Genomic DNA, 19,238 nt, shown 5'->3' with positions numbered 1-19,238 from the left:
ATTTCCTGTAATCAAAGACATGGGGGACACAGAAAGTCTTTGTGCCCAGGAGCCCCACAGGGCCCTGCTCAGTATCATTACCTTGATGAACCCACAAGACAGCAAGATACTTGTTAATCTTAAGGGAGAGGATCTGAGAAAAAGAAATTCCCTTCAAGTTGTCCACTGGCCTCACTGATGAGACCCCACTCCATCCCTTTACTCTCATTTCATTCATTCCTCTCAGGCTTCCCTAGTGCTCCTTTTCCTTTCTTCCTCATTTGTGGGTAGCCTTAGTAGCCAATTACCTCTCTTCCAGGTCCATCAGTTCCTTCTTCTCCTGGTAAGAGAGCAATAATCAGAGAATAGATGGAGTTCTGCAGTTGTGTTACCTGAAAACTGGGTTCACCTTTTGGTGGGTGTCAAGCCAATAAACCCAACCAAGCCAAAGATCAGGAGAAGGAAGGATTTATTATTACTTGCCACAAGTAAGGAGAACACCAGGGATCTCTCCCAAAGCAGCGTCTCCCCGAACAGCAAAATCTGGGAAGTTGGGCTTCCCTGGTGGCGCAGTGGTTGAGAGTCCGCCTGCCGATGCAGGGGACACGGGTTCGTGCCCCGGTTCGGGAAAATCCCACATATCGCAGAGCGGGTGGGCCCATGAGCCATGGCCGCTGAGCCTGCGCGTCCGGAGCCTGTACTCTGCAACGGGAGAGACCACAACAGTGAGAGGCCCGCGTGCCGCAAAAAAAAAAAAAAAATTCTGGGAAGTTTTCAGCTAAGGATACATGCATATTCATGAAGGGGTGAAACCGAGCAGGACCCTATGGGGCTCAAAGATGAATTATTATGTATATCCTTTAAGAAATCAGGGCCCTGCCCCAAGACTGCACTGTTGTTTCTTGACTGCTCCTCCCTTGTTTCTGCATTCCCTCCCTTAAGATCATTAATTACTGAGACCTGTTCAAAGGCAAGCATTGTGGCCATACTTATATCACAAAATGGCTTAGGCCAAAATGGGTTCTCTTATATCAAGAAAGCCATTCCTGGTTCTCTTTCTCCGGTGACCCCCCTAACCTACCTGCTTACACTAGGGACAAAATGGAGCAGGACGCTGTGGGTCCCTCCCAGGTACAAATCCCTTCTGTGTCCCTGTTTCTTGTTTGTAAGAAATAGGCTTCATTCAGCCTCCTTGACCTTTCCAGAGTTTCAAGGGCAGATTCAAACAGTTGCTAATCAGGGAAGGGAAGGGATACAGAAACACAGGAGGGACAATCAAAAAACTATAGTGCAGCAATTAAAGCAGGATCTTGGTTCCTCCCAGAGGAATATTCATAGCAATATTCTTGAGTTCTTCTGCAGGAACTAACCCCACCTCCCACATGGAAGATGGTAACTTCAGGCTGAATAACAGAGTTCTGGAGCACCGCCCTGTTACCTCACCACTAACCAATCAGAAGAAGGTCACATACTTGCAGCCCTCACCCCAAATTTTGCCTATAAAAACTTTTTCCCCAAAACCATCAGGGAGTTAATGGGGTTTTTGAGAACAAGCCACCTGTTCTCCTTGCTCGACCCTGCAATAAACCTTTCTCTGCTCCAAACTCTGGCCTTTCTGTTTGTTTGGCCTCACTGTGCTTTGGGCACACAAACTTGCGTTGGGTAACAGAACTTGGAATAGTCTTGACCAGGGAAACCTGAGTGAGGATGCAAAGATAATAACAATACAAACATACACAAAATGCTTTCATATAATCAGTACCCTATGAGTTAGGGTTTTCTAGTCCCACTCTCTCACAGGTGAGAAAAGAGGGGCTGAGGGAAGTTCAATGACTTGTCCAAGGCTGCACAGCTATTAAAGGCAAGAGGGCAAGCAGAGTGTGGAGATAGGAATCCACTTGTTCAGTCTTCCAAGTCCATCCATCGTCTTGTCTCCTCCATAAGTAAGTCTCTTTTCCTTCCCTTAACTTTCTGATTTGTTTCTGTCTCTTTGTCTCTAGCCTCCCTTTCACTCCTCTAGTCCATTAACATTTGCAACGTACATTTATTGGATCTCTACGTCTATCATATCCCGTTTTATTTTACAAAACGAACAGAAGACTTGGTTTTGTCCTCATGGAGGTGCAATGGCACAGACTCTGCCTCTTCCTCTACATCTCGCTTCCCCCCACTTCTTCTCACTGGAAATTCTCTGTCTAGACCAAGCATCTGGACTGTGGCGACGCAGTTAGAAATCAGAAAATGAACAACAGGTTGCACTTCCTCCCCAGAACCACTAGAGGCCACCATCCTCCGCGCAGAAGCGCCGGCCAACGCAGCCTGACTCTGCTGCCGGTGCGCGCCCTCCGCTGATTGGTGGCGCCGAAGAGAAGTCGTGCTTTGATTGGGCCGCTGTCAGGTGTCGCTGCCGGCAGGTTCGGGTGCGCGAGCGCAGGGAGGCGGGTGAGTGAGGGCCGGGGGCGGTGGGGGAGTGGCTGGGGGCTGGGGGCGGTATCTGAGGGGGTGGACTGGGTAAAGTGGGCTCCTTCGGTGCCGAGGGCCCTGGTTAGGAGCGGCTGGGGGCAGCTCTAGAAAGAGACCCAGCGGAGAGGCCTCAATGTCAGCGAAGGGAGAGTGAGGCGAGGAAGGCGGGGGCGGGCAAAAGGCTAGAGGAGTCGGGATGGGAGGTGGTTTTCGTGACCCGGAGCTGAGTGAGGAGAGCGCAGAGGAGGGGGTCAGCGAGAGAAGAGATGGGCGTGTGAAGGTCTGCGTGAGGAAGAGGGGGTCCTGCTGAGCTAGGGGAGTCTGCCGGGGAGAGGGTTAGGGCGGGCAGGTCTGTGTGAGGAGGCGTGGGAGTGGAGTCAGACCGGAGGCTCGGCTGGAGGAAGGGGTTGTTGCAGAGGAGAGAGAAGGTGAGCCTGGAGGGAAGGCAGGTTGGGAAGGAGTGGCTCTCAGACAGTCTGTGCGGGGGAGCATTGAGGGTTCCATATAAATTTGTTACCAAGTGTGGTGACTCATCAGAGGGTTTGAAAGACTGTTTAAGGCTGGGGAGTCAATGAGCGACAGGATTAGTTGTATTGTTGATTGGATCGGTTGATTAGTGATGTAGGAGGGGGCAATAGTTAGGGGAGTCAATGAAGAGTCCTTTTAGTAAGTTGGGGAAAGAAGGCAGTATGAGTGAGTTGATACCGAGAACAAGGGCATCAGCACAGTTCATCAGTGGCAGAATAAGGGTATGTATGAAGCATTAAAAACTGCATCAAGAAGGAGAGAAGGGGTCCACTGTTGAAGGAGATAGTGTTTATGGCCTGAGGAGTTTTAACTGTGTTGGAAGTATTCCCGCCTGACCCTGTACTGACCTTTCTCTTTCATCACTGATGGAGCCCTCCATCAAGTGCAGAAGTCCATGGTGGTTAAAGAAATTAGAGGATTAGGAAAGCAGCCCTAAATTCTAAGGGATAAAAAAGTTACACAGTTTACCCTCCCTTCAGTCCCTTCTCTAGATCTGATTTAACATAGATGTTCCTGAGAAGATTGCCCACCTGCCCCTCCCTCTCTCCTTACCTATTATACTGTCTCCTGCTTCCTCCCCTCCCCTCGCTCCCTTCCACACTGATTCAGGCCCCAGTAAGACTGCCCTTTAGCCTACTGTAGAGTCTGAAGTTTAGAGTCTGAAGTTTTCTTTTGCAACAAAGTATTAGGGGAGAGGGGGAAGGGGAGAAGAGCACAGAAAACAGGGCAATGGCTCTTGGAACACCACATTAAATACCAGCTTCTCACAGAGGTACATCTAAATAAATCCTGGCTTATTTCATAGCTATTTCTGTCAGGCTTCTATTTCTGCTTTGTTAACTATGAATTTAGACCTTTCATCTCTCTTCAGCTCCATATTTGTGAACAGATTCTCCTTTGCCATTCAATTATCATCTCCTGTTATAGAGTTATAATAGAATTTCAAGAATGTGGCAGTGTACATTCAGTAGAAAACCAGGAAAGACCTAGTGGAAGAAAGTGTGGAGGGTTAGGAATCTTAGAGAAAGCTCCTGCTTCAGAGAAAGGATAAAGCGTGCAACAAAATTCTGCTTGCTTAAACTATACAGGGACCTTGGGAATGTCACAAGTCATGGAAATTGGGTCAGGTCACGAAAAAGGAATTCAAAGAAACAGGCTACAATCAGGAGGAGTGTGTATGTATAAGACCTGCAGTGTACAGCTGAAAACGTTAAGCCTAAGGAGAATGTTGTGCCCTCACGGTGGTTAAGCAACAGAGAAAAGCAGATGGTGAAGACTAGAAAGGTCAAGATCTATATAAAGATTAGCTATAACTTTCTAATCGAAGCTGCAAACTCACTTGTAATGGAAGGGTTTAAAATAAAAATACGGAAAGTAAATATTGAAGACTAAAAACCTATAAGACTAAATTACTCCATTTACTTAAGGAGTTTGTGGCTTTCATTAGAGCCATTGGTCAGTATTTCTGAGAACTTTTGCAGAATGTAGAAAATTGCAGATGTGACTCAATTTCATTTTTGGAAAAAAATAACAGATACCCGTATCCCCACAATTTAGTATTAACAGATGTTAACCATTTGTATATTTGCTTCAGAGTTTTCTTAATTGAAATAAACATTATAGGTAAGGTTGTGAGGTTCCATTTGAATCCTTCTCAGTTCTGTTTTCCCCTCTGCTCAGAGGTAACCACTATCATGAATTTGATGTCTTTCTTTCCCGTCTGTTTTTATACTTCTAATTATGTATACAGCCATAAACATATGTAGTATTTTTTATTTGTACAAGTGGAATTGTCCTGCATGTATATTTCTGCAGTTTGCATTTGGAAGCTGTCCATGTTATATATAGCTTTGATTCATTTTTTAAAAATGGAAATATAGTTAATTTACAATGTGTTAGTTTCAGGTGTATAGCAAAATGATTCATATATATATATATACATATATATATATATATATATATATATATACACACAAGGTATTGAGTATATTTCCCTGTGCTATACAGTTGGTCCTTGTTGTTTACCAATTTTATATATAGTAGTATGTATATGTTAATCCCAAGCTCCTAATTTATCCCCCTGATTCATTTTTAATAATTGCTGTTAGTCAACCATTTGTAAACACAACATTATATTTATCCATTCTTCTACTTGTGACATCTGAGTTGTTCTCGGTTTTTGCCATTACCAGCAGTAAGGTTATGAACATCCCTGCAAATGTCTTTTTATGTGGGAGAGTTTCTCTACAGCGGAGTTTCTCAACCTTGGCACCACTCACATTTTGGACTGGACAATTCTTTGCTGTGGGGGTATATCCTATGCATTTTAGAATGGTGAGCAGCATCCTTGGCCTCTACTCACTAGATGCCAATAGCATCTCCCCAGTTGTGACAACCAAAAGTGTCTCCTGACAAATGTCCTTTGCACAGTATAATCACAGTTGGTTAAGAACCACTGCTGCAGGTGTATGTATGCAGAAGGGGAACTGCCAGGTTGTTCTGACTTAATTTTAAGTCTTAAGATATTCTCACTGATAATGGCTCTAGGCAGGATTTTTTTTCCATTGTAGCTTCTGGTATGAAGGACCTTGGGCTAGACCAGCCTTGTGTCTGTTGTACCCTGAGATGGTAGAGAGAAAATTGAAATTTCAGTTTGAGAATGGGTTGGAGCCTGTTGTATGGATGCCTGTATCCTCAACTTCCCAACTAGCACTAGACCTCTTTCCTTGAACAGATTTTCTGGAACTGAGCATCTCTCTTTTAAGGTAAAGCAGGTGAAGGAGAGACGGGGCATAGGGGATTTTAATGTTCTGATTTAATGTTTAGAACATAGGGTGCCCTCAGTCAATGCTTTTTTGAGTTAATCCTTGGTAGGAATGAAGATAGGGGTTAAGAGCAAAGGCAAATGAACTCTCTTATTCCTCTGCTCTTGAATTAAATCACTGAGTTCAACACTACTGTGGGGAAGTGGAGAAGGGCCAGGAACATTTTGGAATGAGTCCAAAGTTGAAATGTCACTCTGACCTTCTCTTCTGGTAGGAATCAACAGTAGCCTTCCATGAGGAACTGCCTTTCCCATTTGCTGCTGGAGTTAACGGTTTTTCCTGCTGGCAGAATCAGGGACATGCCAGCACTGTAAGGGTTAATCTACTGATCCTCTTACCAGTCTCATGGTTGGGGGTGGGGTGAGCAGGGAGGAAAAGGGAGACCTCGATTTTCTCTTAGGGATCTTTAGTCATCTCAAGTCATAGCCCACATGCCTCCTTTCCTGTTGATCCTTCTCACCATAGCTTTGTTTCCTGTTTCCCCTAGTCCGCTTGTAGTTCCCTCTTATTTTCTCATTCCCCATCCCCCATCCCCATGCACTGCCATGGGGCTTGGATTCTGAACTAACAGGGATACATACCCTCCACTGCAGAGCGGGATGAGTGGGTGCTCCGGCGGGGATGTGGTCATTGCCGGCCAGTGAGGGCGAGAGCGCCACAGCCCACTTCTTCCTTGGAGCTGGAGATGAGGGGCTGGGCACCCGTGGAATAGGCATGAGGACAGAAGAGAGTGACAGCGAGCTCCTTGAGGATGAGGAGGATGAAGTGGTAAGACCAGGGAAAACGATGTAACTTGGTTCTGGGACCCCTGTCATAGTTGAGATTCCATAGGATGGAGACACCTCTCCCCATTCTTCCCAAATGCATAGACTCCCTGTCATAAACAGGCCCTATTCTGATTAAGGGGAAGGGCAGTGGAGATTGGTTAGATTGCCTCTCTTTGAAGCCCCTACCCTTATGCCCTCGTCCTGTTGTCTCATTATTATTGGTTCTCCTACTCTTCTGCCCGAGTACACATTTCCTACTGTGGCAGTAGGAATACCTGCAGGTACCCCAATCTAGGCCTAAGTTAGGAGATAACCTTAACCCCATAGGTCCAAAGTCCTGGCAAGAAACTGTGCCCTAAGGAGATGAAACAGTGTGTTCCCTGATAGGGATGGTTTAGGTGGGAAGTACCTGACAGCACTTCCTCTCCGTAGCCTCCTGAACCTCAGATCATTGTTGGCATCTGTGCCATGACCAAGAAATCCAAGTCCAAGCCAATGACCCAAATCCTAGAGCGACTCTGCAGATTTGACTACCTGACTGTTATCATCCTGGGAGAAGATGTGATCCTTAATGAACCTGTGGAAAACTGGCCATCCTGCCACTGCCTCATCTCTTTCCACTCCAAAGGTTGGTGTGTGTGAAGGAAAATGAGAAGGAATGGTGTTGGGAATGCTGGACTGGGAAATGAGGCTCTTACTGTCCAATAGTAAAGAGGCCATCAGCTCTTCCCAACACACTAGGGAACAGTGCAAAGGGGTTTGTTCTCCCTACATCTTGGAGGAGTTGCCGGTGGTAGTTTAAAGCCCATATTTGAACCTCAGGACAGCTCTAAGATTCTTAGGTCTCTGACAGAATTGGTCTTTGGAAGGACCCTAAAAATAATTTCTGTTTTACTTTTTTCTGATGGATATTCTAGACTTGGGAAGTTGGGCAGGAGGATGAGTGCTGGGTTGGATGGGTAGTGGAGCTCAGTGGCAACTAATAGCTTTAATATGTTTATTTCTCTTGCTGTTTTCTCACTGTCTCTTTCACTTTCTTCCTTTGGTCTCTCTATTTCCTTTCTCCATCCCAGGCTTTCCTCTGGACAAAGCTGTTGCTTACTCCAAACTTCGAAACCCTTTTCTTATCAATGACCTGGCTATGCAGTATTACATCCAGGATAGGTATAGCTTTCTGTTGACTGGTGGGATGGGTGGCCCTGAGATCATGCCTGTTTAGAGAACCCACTCTGGGAGGGGCAGAGTCAAAGAAACATGCTTAATTTTTGTACCATACCCTGTTGAGTTCTGTACACGAGTGTCTCCCAATTCCTGAATGAATGAAATCCCTAGCCTCTCCCCTGGTCACCATCCCCCACCTCTCCCAGCTAATTTATTCGGGGGTGACAGGAGGGAGGTGTACCGGATCCTGCAGGAGGAGGGTATTGATCTGCCTCGATATGCTGTGCTCAACCGTGACCCTGCCCGGCCTGAGGGTGAGTACCTGGCCTTGTCCAGTCCTGCCCTGCTTTCTACGACTTAGCCCAGTTCTCCTTCCTCTAGACGTCTCCTATGTACCACCCGGCTCAGTGAGGCTTTGGTTACTGGATTATGGGTAGAGCTAGAGCCATGGGTCTTTGGACAGAACTTTGGACCTCTTATATAGATATTAATGACCATATCTATTATTAAGATATGGTCATAGCAATTTGAGGGTTATGGAGATTACAACTCGGAGAAGTGGGAGTTGGAAGTATTCTTAGGCCCTAGGAATGACCACATGCCTACCTTTCAGAGTGCAACCTGATTGAGGGTGAAGATCAGGTGGAGGTAAATGGAGCCGTCTTTCCCAAGCCCTTTGTGGAGAAGCCAGTGAGTGCAGAGGACCACAATGTTTACATCTACTACCCCAGCTCAGCCGGAGGAGGAAGCCAGCGCCTCTTCCGTAAGGTATGGGAGACATTTGGGCATTTGAGGAGGCAGAGAAGTAGAAGGGCGAGAATGAGGTTGTGGGGAGGGAAGCTGGAGGATTTGGGGACAAGTTAGAGGCAACTTTTTCTTTTCCTTCCTTTTTCTTCTGAAGATTGGCAGCCGGAGCAGCGTTTACTCTCCTGAGAGCAGCGTCCGGAAGACAGGGTCATACATCTATGAGGAGTTTATGCCAACAGATGGCACAGATGTCAAGGTTATGGTGGATACAGGGATTTAAGAGGTTATAAATGTCTGGGTGGGGTGGGGTGCTTGGGAAGCAAGTGGAAGTGTATGGAAGTGGTCGTAGAAAATAAAGTATGAATGTGATGGGCTTTCATATGCAGGTGAAGGTAAGAAGTGGGGGAAGTAGGTATTTACATTGTCACTATCAGAGCAAGGGCAAGAGTGACATGGAAAATGGAATACTGTTGATAAGTTATTTCTTAGTAAGGACTAGGCAATAGTTTTGGAGTTCTGTGGAGAAACCTTCATAATGATACTAAAGTAGAGCTCAGTAAGAAAAATGTCAGTCTCCTTGTTCATAAAACTTGGGGATTTGTTAGTTTTGTTTTTGTTTACTGTGAAACTAGTCTACAGACATAGTGCTCACATTGTCTTCTCATATGCAGGGTGAGCTGTGGGCATACTCAGTGATGCTATGTACCTGCAGGTGTATACAGTGGGACCAGACTATGCCCATGCTGAAGCCAGAAAATCTCCAGCTTTGGATGGGAAGGTCGAAAGAGACAGTGAGGGGAAAGAAATTCGATATCCAGTCATGCTGACTGCCATGGAAAAGCTGGTGGCCAGGAAAGTCTGCGTAGCTTTTAAGGTGGAGGAAGTCCCCTTGGCGGCGAAGGGGAGGGTGTGTGTGCTGGGGGCGGGGTGGGTGGGAGGGATGCAGGAGAGGGGCTGTGGAATGAGGGGGGTGCTGAGAAGGAAGAGTGGCTCTCTTGTTCTCATCTTGCTTTTATCGCCTGCAGCAAACCGTCTGTGGTTTTGACCTCCTTCGTGCCAATGGTCACTCCTTTGTGTGTGATGTCAATGGCTTCAGTTTCGTCAAGAATTCGATGAAATACTACGATGACTGTGCCAAGATTCTGGGGTAAGGGGCACAGTGGTCTGAGCTGGGGAGAATGGGCTTAAAGAAGAGAATTGGAAAGTTTTTACTGTATAGGCATGCCTCGTTTTATTGAGCTTTGTGGATACTGCGTTTTTTTTACATATTGAAGGTTTGTGGCAAACTTGTGTCGAGCAAGTCTGTTGGCGCCATTTTTCCAACAGCATTTGCTTACTTCATGTCTCTGTGTGACATTTTGGTAATTCTCACAATATTTCAAATTTTTCACTATCATATTTGTCATAGTGATCTGTGATCAGTGATCTTTGATGTTACTATTGCAAAAAGATTACAACTTGCTGAAGGCTCAGATGATGGTTAGCATTTTTTTTAAGTAAATTTATTTATTTATTTTTGGGTGTGTTGGGTCTTCGTTGCTGTGCGCAGGCTTTCTCTAGTTGCGGCGAGCAGAGGCTACTCTTCGTTGTGGTGTACAGGCTTCTCACTGTGGTGGCTTCTCTTGCTTCAGAGCACGGTCTCTAGGTGCGCAGGATTCAGTAGCTGTGGCACGCAGGCTCAGTCGTCGTGGCTCACAGGCTCTAGAGCACAGGCTCAGTAGTTGTGGCACATGGGCTTAGTTGCTCCACAACACGTGGGATCTTCCCAGGCCAGGGATCGAACCCGTGTCCCCTGCATTGGCAGGTGGATTCTTAACCACTGCTCCACCAGGGAATCCCGATGGTTAGCATTTTTTAGCAATAAAGTATTTTTTAATTAAGATATGTACATTTTTTTAGACCTAATGCTATTGCACACTTAATATACTACAGTATACTGTAAACATAACTTTCATATGCACTGCAAAACTAAAAAAACTCATGTGACTCACTGTATTGCGATATTCACTTTATTGTGGTGGTCTGGAACTGAACTCACAGTATCTCCGAGGTATGCCTGTATTTTAAATATCGTAAAAATGGTTTAAAAGTGAAAAAGGTGGGAATGTCCTGGCGGTCCAGTGGTTGGGACTCCGAGCTTCCCCTGCAGGGGGCACGGGTTCAATCCTTGGTCAGGGAACTAAGATCCTACAAGCCATACAGTGCAGCCAAAAAATAAAAAAGAATATAGGGCTTCCCTGGTGGAGCAGTGGTTAAGAATCCGCCTGCCAGTGCAGGGGACACGGGTTTGATCCCTGGTCTGGAAGATCCCACATGACACGGAGCAACTAAGCCCGAGCGCCACAACTACTGAGCCTGTGCTCTAGAGCCAGCGAGCCACAACTACTGAAGCCTCAGTGCCTAGAGCCCATGCTCTGCAACAAGAGAAGCCACTGCAATGAAAACCCACGTACTGCAAGGAAGAGTAGCCCCCACTCACTGCAGCTAGAGAAAGCCTGCGTGCAACAACGAAGACCCAACGCAGCCAAAAATAAAATAAATTAATTAAAAAAAAAGAATATAGTTAAAGCCCCTACATACCGCTTACTAATTATATCCCCTTCCCTCCCACCGCCCAGAGGTAACCAGTCCTTTATTTGGTCATTCCCATTTATATATTCATATTTTTATTACATATATGGGGTGGCTTTTGCATGTTTTTAGATTTTATATTAATGTATTTTTCAACTACTTGTTAGTTTTTGTGAGCTTCATTCATATATGTAGTTCTGGTTCATTCATTTTCACATGGCTTCTTTGCATTTCTCCTTCTAGGAACACCATAATGCGGGAGCTTGCCCCGCAGTTCCAGATCCCATGGTCCATCCCCACAGAAGCTGAGGACATTCCCATTGTCCCTACCACATCTGGCACTATGTGAGCAAAAGTAAAAGTTAAAAATCTGGAGTAACCTACTTAAGGCATCTGTGTCAGACCAGTGGTTACTTCCTGACCCTGTGCCATCTGACTGGTGGAGCCTACCTTTATTCCTAATCTCAGATAGTTTTTCCTCTGTTCTTTGAACCATCGGGTAGGATGAAATGGGAGGTGGTGTGGGGTAGGACTGGGGAGAGGCTCTAACAACATTCCCTATCTTAGGATGGAACTTCGTTGCGTCATTGCAATTATCCGTCACGGGGATCGTACCCCCAAGCAGAAGATGAAGATGGAGGTGACACACCCAAGGTGGGCAGAGTATCCTAATCTAGACAAATAGGTTTTTGTGAGGGAAATGGGGAGGGGTACCTCCCAGAGGCTCTTGTCTGTCTCAGCCCATACTGAAGCTTCTCCTTATTTCTTCAGGTTTTTTAGTCTATTTGAAAAACATGGTGGCTACAAGACAGGGAAATTAAAACTGAAGCGGCCTGAGCAGCTACAGGTAAGGTGATGAATCTGGCTGGGAGGAGCAGTGCTACAGAAAGATAGAGGGTATGGGATTGGGGGCCTCAGTGAGACACCAGGATGAAAGCCTAACCAGCCAGGACTTGGCCTCCTGCACAGATACCCTGTTGTTTCCTCCAGGAGGTGCTGGACATCACAAGGCTGCTATTGGCTGAACTGGAAAAAGAACCAAGTGGTGAGATTGAGGAGAAGACTGGGAAACTGGAGCAGCTGAAATCTGTGCTGGAGATGTGAGAAAGGGAATAGGAAAGGGGGGCCACTAGCAATGAGAATTGGGTGCTGGGGTAGAAAGTAAACTGTGAGTTTATCCTGCAGGTATGGTCACTTCTCAGGCATCAACCGGAAGGTGCAGTTAACTTACTACCCTCATGGAGTAAAAGCTTCTAATGAGGGGCAAGGTAAGATGTAATACCCCCTTCCCATTACCACTCACATCTTTTATTCTTGAACCCTTAGATGACCTCTATCCCAAATTACCTTTCCGGGCTCCTCAGAAGACCTAACATTTAGATGTCCCCACTATTTTCCTTAGATCTAGACCTGTTCACTGCCCCTTATTCCCGCAGATCCACAGGGGGAGGCTCTGGCCCCATCCCTATTGCTGGTACTGAAATGGGGTGGAGAACTGACCCCTGCTGGCCGTGTTCAGGCTGAGGAGCTGGGGCGAGCTTTCCGCTGCATGTACCCTGGAGGACAGGGTGAGTGTTTTGTAAATACCTAGCAGGGCTGAGATAAGATGATTAGAGAATAAGTTGGGGAAACAAGGGACAGAGACAATAGGGAAGTTAAAGGGGAAATGAGCATTCTTGGGTATTTATAGCCATCCATTCCTGGTCTTCCCCTTTGCCCCCAGGTGACTATGCTGGCTTCCCCGGGTGTGGGCTGCTTCGCCTCCATAGCACCTTCCGCCACGATCTCAAGATTTACGCCTCTGATGAGGGCCGTGTCCAGATGACTGCTGCAGCCTTTGCCAAGGTGCACACTACAGTTCACCCACAGTTCCAGCTTCCATTAGGTAGAGAAGCAGAGTTTGGAGAACTAGTTGGAAATTTCAGAGTGTTTGTGTGCCAACTCAGAGAAGTTTCTGCTTGTGTCTGACTGCATTCTTTTTTTTTTTTAATTGGGGTATAGTTGCTTTACAATGTTGTGTTAGTTTCTCCTGTACAGCAAAGTGAATCAGCTGTATGTACTGACTGCGTTCTATACTACTGAGAATAATTAGTGGGGTGGGCCCCTTGACCTATACCCCAACTCCCAAGCCAGCTCTCGTTGGATCTCTGGGACCATCGAGGCCTAGGGGAACTAGACTGGAAGGAAAACTAATAGATTCTGTGCTTCCCCTCTAGGGCCTTCTAGCTCTAGAAGGGGAGCTGACACCCATTTTGGTACAAATGGTGAAGAGTGCCAACATGAACGGGCTCTTGGACAGTGATGGCGATTCCCTGAGCAGCTGCCAGCACCGGGTGAAGGCTCGGCTGCACCACATTTTGCAGCAGGATTCACCCTTTGCCCCTGAGGATTATGATCAGGTCAGGCTCTCCTAGACTTTGTGCCCAACACAACCCAATCCCCAAATCCTAGAATTCTAAATAATAGTGATCAGTGATGGTACTTACTGTGTGCCAGGCACTGTTTTATGAGCTCTCCATGTATTGTGTCATTTAATCTTTACCCTTTGAGATAAGTATGGGTCCACAATCTGTCATCCACAGTTTTGGAAATGAAAAAGATTTTTATAACTTTGCCAACAAGATTTGTTTGACAGCAAAACCCGACATGGTAAGACTCTTTCTAATCCCCATTTATCCCATCTAGTGTAAATAGTCATACATTTTGCTACAGAAATAGAAAAGTGTTTGGTTATGTCCTAGGCCCTGCTGGAGGTATTATCTAACATGTGGCATATGCACCGTATTAACTTCTTAAAGTCCCAAGAATTCTCAATTCCAAAACACAGCTGATCCCAAGGATTTTGAATGGAAGGATGTTTCAGTTTATCTGTTGCTGTATAAAAAACTACCCCAAAACTCAGTAACTTAAGACAAAAACCATTTTATCACCTTACAGCTCTAGGCTCAACTAGTCTTGCTTAGGGTCTTCCCTAAAATTGCCCAGCTGCTGTCCAGATGTTGGGGCTGGAACCATCTGGGCTCAACTGGGATGCTAGGATGGCTGGGCTCTCTCCCTCCTTGTGATGTCCCTGTCCCTGTAGTCTCAGAGCCTCTCCTCTCCATGTGTTTTTCCCATGTGGTTTTTCTAGCAGACCAGGGATCAAATCCATGCCCCCAGCAGTGGAAGCATGAAGTCCTAACCACTGGACCATTAGGGAACTCCCCAGATGGATTTCTTAAATAGTAGCTTAGGACTCCCCCATACCAGAAACTTCCAAGCTTTTTTAAAGTGTAGGCCCAGAATTAGCACAGTATAACTTTATTATTTTTTGTTGGTTAAACAGTCACAGGGCCAGCCCAGATTCAAGGGAAGGGGAATGTGACAAAGAATTAATGGCCGTCTTTAATCCACTGTAAGAACTGTGGACCGGTACTACTTTTCCCCCCCTTTACAGATGAGGAAGCCTAGGCTCAGAAGAATTTAAGCAGCCTTTCCAAGGTCACCCAAGGAATCTAACTAGAGAGCCCAGGCTGTTAGCCTCACAGTGTTAATCACAGTGGATGCCACTATCCAAGCCATTCTTTTTCCTTTTTCCTATGTATCCATGCCATGATTGACTGGGGATCATGTGCCAGACAATGATTTTCTACCATCCTCCTACTCACAGCTCCTCATTTCATAACTGCTGTGTAACCATTTTTGATAGATTCTTAAGTAAGCAAAGTAGCTGAGCACATTGACTAGAGAATGGCATTTTCTGTGTTCTTCTCTGAGCAGGCCTTGATAAAGGGGCAGGACCTTGCTGCCTTATTTTCCAATCCATTGCTCAATGTCAAATCCAAAAAAGCTAAGGTATCTTTCCTTTTTCCTTGCTTCCTTTTGCCAGCAAGAATGGAACTTGGGAGGACCGAGGTAGAATGAGTACATTCAACCTGCAATCTCCTTTCCCCCTCCCCATCTTCATTGACTGTGACCATCCTAAATGCTTGAGTTGGAACTTAGTTCTGAGACAGCACCTCTACTCCAGATTCAAGCTAGCCTCTTGTTTAGAGGAGTAAGATAGTTATGTCTATTACCCACTCATGAAAACATTCTGTGGGGATTTTGGTTTAATCTGTATTCCTCAGCATTTTCCGTGCTTATTTTAGAACCCCCAAGAAAAGAACCTAGATCTATTTTATTTCCTCTGACTCCAAGACTTTTAAGATGACCCATTCTTAGATGACTGTGTGCTAGAGCAGTCCCCTCATCTGAACTGCTAGTGTTCCCAGTAGCCTAAGAATGCTCGTTGGGGGCTTCCCTGGTGGTGCAGTGGTTGAGAGTCCGCCTGCCGATGCAGGGGACATGGGTTCGTGCCCCGGTCCGGGAGGATCCCACATGCCATGGAGCGGCTGCGCCCGTGAGCCATGGCCGCTGAGCCTGCACGTCCGGAGCCTGTGCTCCGCAATGGGAGAGGCCACAACAGTGAGAGGCCCGCGTACCGCAAAAAAAAAAAGAATGCCTCGTTGGGGTGAGCCAACAGACAGAGCTTATTTGCAGGCAGTCTCTCTGTAATAAGCTCAGAGCAATCTAGGCAACTGGCACTGAACCTGTCTTGCTTTTCATCTTTCTGTTCTCCACAGCTGGCTCCCACTGGAAGCACTTCCCTACTCAACTCCATGGCTATAATCCAGAATCCTGTGAAGGTCTGTGATCAGGTATTTGCCCTGATTGAAAACCTCACTCACCAGATCCAGAAACGGATGCAGGACCCCAAGTCTGTAGGTGGGTTTGAATACTACTATCTTCCTTTCAAGATTTTGGGTACGGATGGGTTCCTCAGGCAATCCTGTGTCCTCTCCTAAGTGTCTGAGACACGTCATCCTCATCTCTCTGGTTCTGCTTCAGATTTGCTAGGGTCTTTTGTTAGAGGTGAAGCCTTTGGCTCTGTCTGTCTGTCTTCCTTCCAGACCTGCAGCTTTACCACAGCGAGACACTAGAGCTAATGTTACAGCGTTGGAGCAAGCTGGAGCGTGACTTTCGACAGAAGAGTGGGCGCTATGATATCAGTAAGATCCCTGACATCTATGACTGTGTCAAGTATGATGTGCAGCACAATGGGAGTCTGGGACTTCAAGGAACAGCAGAGTTGCTCCGTCTCTCTAAGGCACTGGCTGATGTGGTCATTCCCCAGGTGTGTCTCACATAAGGGATGGAGCCTGGGGCTAGGGGCACTGCAGAAGGAAGGAGAGAAAAGGCAGGAAGGAGGGGCGGTGTGGGAACCAGGGGAAGGAAACTTAGAGAAGGAATTAGTTGTTACAATTAGAGCTACAGTCCTGGCTCTGAGGAAGCCCAAGAGGCTAACTGAGGAAAAACCTGGAGAGGGGGAATGTGGTGATGTTGGAAGAAGCCCTAGACCTGAGGTGAAGACAAGCATGATCTTGGACCTGGGAGTATAAGGCAAGAGGAAAACAAGATTCATTGAGGTGCTTATTCCTGGCCTGTGGCCCCTAGGAGTACGGGATCAGTCGGGAGGAGAAACTGGAAATTGCTGTGGGCTTCTGTCTTCCACTGTTGCGGAAGATACTACTTGACCTGCAGAGAACCCACGAGGATGAGTCTGTCAACAAGCTGCACCCCCTGTGAGGGAGGGCTGGGTGGGATGCTGGATGGAGGGAGGGGCATGTCAGGGAGCTCTTGCGGGAACCCAGGCTGGGACAGCTTGGGGAACCAAGAACAGAAGGGGTCCTGGGGTGGAAAAGAGAGAGAAGTCTTTGAGGCGGGAGGAGGGAGTTTGTGGAGGGCTGAGAAGAGGACTGGCTGACAGTGTGAGTGACTTAGCTGCTGTCTCAGGTACTCCCGAGGAGTGCTCTCCCCAGGCCGCCATGTTCGAACACGTCTCTACTTCACCAGTGAAAGCCACGTCCACTCCCTACTCAGTGTCTTCCGTTATGGGGGACTTCTTGATGTAAGGATCCTTTTTCCTTCAGCCTATGAACATCTTTTCCCAGCGTTCTTTTACTCTCCTCCTCATGCTTCTTTATTACTGCAAGCTTCCTCTGTTCTCCTCGTCTCCCTGCCCATTCCCTGACTCCCTCGTCCTTGGGCATTAGCTTACCTCTTCTTGTGTTCGGTAGGAGACCAAGGATGCACAATGGCAGCGAGCTTTGGCTTATCTTAGTGCCATCTCAGAGCTCAACTACATGACCCAGATTGTCATCATGCTTTATGAAGACAACACACGGGTGAGGAGCTAACAGGGCGGGGTGAGGAGAGGCCCCCTTCTTTCTTCTCCATACCCTTTTAGGGAAAAACTTTTTTATGCTTAGATTCTGTAGAATCCAGTTAGGTGTGGTACCTAGGCGCAGCATGATAGAGAACATCCAGGAGGTTCCTCCTGGAACAGAAAACATGTTTTGGGTTGGTGTTGAGCCAGAGAGATACCAGAGAACATAGCTCTGGCATTAGGGAGGGTATGGAATTTGAACAATGTTACAATGAGTCTTTTTCTCTCAAACATTGTTACACATATACCTTCTTCATCTGGCTCCACAAAGATATCTTTAAATGTGCTGCTGTATGCACTGTAGCAAAGCTGAATTCCTGTGGGAGATGGATAGGGAGGGGGACCGTTGTAGAACTGGAAGTTGGCAAGTCCTGGGGAGGTTGAGAGTATGAGCATCCCGTAACACTAGACTGTAGTTAAAGGGAGCTATTACTGTAGAGGGGTGTAAGACACTGAAACCTGAGCCCTGGGAGGATGTGTCCTCTTGAGTTCCTCTCTGTTGTCCCTGCCTGGTCTTCCACCACCATGTCCAGCTTCTCCAACTGCCCTTTCATTTGGTGATGCCCTAAAGGATCCCTTATCAGAGGAGCGGTTCCATGTGGAGCTGCACTTCAGCCCTGGAGTGAAAGGTGTCGAGGAAGAAGGCAGTGCCCCAACTGGCTGTGGATTCCGTCCAGCCTCTTCTGAGGTGGGTCAGAGTGCTGGGATTTGGGACTGGAGGATTTAGGAACCAAGTGATGGGAAACTCAGAAACAGTACAGGGAGGTTAAAAGGGTTGGGGAGAATTGGATTAGGAGGCTGGAGACCATTAACACCTCTCCTGTCTATGCCTGTTGTTGGGTAGAATGAGGAGATGAAAACAGACCAAGGCAGCATGGAGGACCTGTGCCCGGGGAAGGCATCAGATGAGCCAGACGGAGCATTGCAGACCTCACCCCAGCCCTCTGAGGGCCCTGGCCTCCCAAAGAGATCACCCCTCATTCGTAACCGAAAAGCCGGCTCCATGGAGGTAATGGGAGGGGCTTGGGAGAAAGAAGTGGTGGAAGTGCTCATAGGACAATATCCATGAATCTCTGAATCCCCTCAGTGGAATTCTTAGGACCTTAAACAGAGTCTTCCTGCCCCTGATGGATATGTTTTACTTAATCTCTCTTTCACAGCTGGTCTCCCAGGAAAGCTCCTTTAAGCTGGTTGCTACTTCTGAGGTTAAAGAGATGCCAGTGAGGGGTGCCTGAGAGATAAGGACTTTTAGAGATGAGATTGAGGAGGAGGCCTCTGGATGAATTTGAGAAGGCAGTTCTTTAAAAGGAAATATAGTAGAAAAGCGTGTACTCTGGGCTAAAATCCTGGTCTGATAATCAGACGCTGTGTGATCTTGGACAGGTACCTTCTCCAAGACTAAATTTTTTTCATCTGTAAAATATAAGTAATACTCACCATATAGATGCTTAGTAAACAGTAACAATGATAACAATACAGTTGATATTGAAGGCCAGGCCCCTCCATCTCTTTGTTGTCTTGGGTAAATATTAAAGCTCAGATTGTAGTAAATATCACTTTACTAAAAATGGCACTTTAATTTAACCCCTTTAGGGTTATCTATACTCTCATCCCAGAAAGGGAATCAAGTCTCGAGGTCTATCTATCTCCCCTTTGTTCTGATGAGGTTTATCAGTCTGGGCCTGGGTTCTCCTAGTTCTGGTTCTATTTCTCTAGCCTAGAGGAAAAAGGACTGTTGTAAATCTCACATTGTGTCCTGGAGTAAAAACCAAAGTTTTGGTCTTTTCCTGGAGAGATCCTTTCCCTCTTTGGCCCAATGACACTCTTTTTGACCCCATGATTTATCCCTGTCTCAGGGACCATGACTGTCTATTTTGGGTCCTGCTTTGACAGATGAATCTGTTCACTTGGCTTGGTGCCTGCTCTCTGTCTTAAAGGAATTGGTCTTTC

The 19,238-nt window shown here is 46.6% G+C and overlaps 1 protein-coding gene across 1 annotated transcript in view; it reads left to right on the top strand.

Annotated features, from left to right (window-relative positions):
• Positions 1–2,392: 2,392 nt before the first annotated feature.
• PPIP5K1 (diphosphoinositol pentakisphosphate kinase 1) overlaps positions 2,393–19,238 on the top strand; it is a 49,558-nt gene continuing 32,712 nt past the window's right edge. Inside the window, exons 1-24 of the mRNA XM_060005125.1 lie at positions 2,393–2,421; positions 6,389–6,563; positions 6,995–7,190; positions 7,636–7,726; positions 7,952–8,037; positions 8,337–8,491; positions 8,625–8,726; positions 9,183–9,344; positions 9,496–9,617; positions 11,285–11,386; positions 11,609–11,695; positions 11,813–11,888; positions 12,032–12,141; positions 12,227–12,309; positions 12,478–12,609; positions 12,765–12,886; positions 13,258–13,440; positions 15,646–15,787; positions 15,973–16,196; positions 16,517–16,644; positions 16,856–16,970; positions 17,140–17,247; positions 17,860–17,976; positions 18,133–18,297. Coding sequence (XP_059861108.1) covers positions 6,417–6,563; positions 6,995–7,190; positions 7,636–7,726; positions 7,952–8,037; positions 8,337–8,491; positions 8,625–8,726; positions 9,183–9,344; positions 9,496–9,617; positions 11,285–11,386; positions 11,609–11,695; positions 11,813–11,888; positions 12,032–12,141; positions 12,227–12,309; positions 12,478–12,609; positions 12,765–12,886; positions 13,258–13,440; positions 15,646–15,787; positions 15,973–16,196; positions 16,517–16,644; positions 16,856–16,970; positions 17,140–17,247; positions 17,860–17,976; positions 18,133–18,297 — 2,955 coding nt within the window. The 5' untranslated portion in view covers positions 2,393–2,421; positions 6,389–6,416. The remainder of the gene's footprint in view (positions 2,422–6,388; positions 6,564–6,994; positions 7,191–7,635; positions 7,727–7,951; positions 8,038–8,336; positions 8,492–8,624; positions 8,727–9,182; positions 9,345–9,495; positions 9,618–11,284; positions 11,387–11,608; positions 11,696–11,812; positions 11,889–12,031; positions 12,142–12,226; positions 12,310–12,477; positions 12,610–12,764; positions 12,887–13,257; positions 13,441–15,645; positions 15,788–15,972; positions 16,197–16,516; positions 16,645–16,855; positions 16,971–17,139; positions 17,248–17,859; positions 17,977–18,132; positions 18,298–19,238) is intronic.

Source organism: Delphinus delphis, chromosome 2 (assembly GCF_949987515.2).
Source record: "Delphinus delphis chromosome 2, mDelDel1.2, whole genome shotgun sequence".
Lineage (NCBI taxonomy): Eukaryota > Metazoa > Chordata > Mammalia > Artiodactyla > Delphinidae > Delphinus > Delphinus delphis.
The sequence above is the reverse complement of the archived record's forward strand: the minus strand, read 5'-3'. Positions and strand labels throughout refer to the sequence as shown.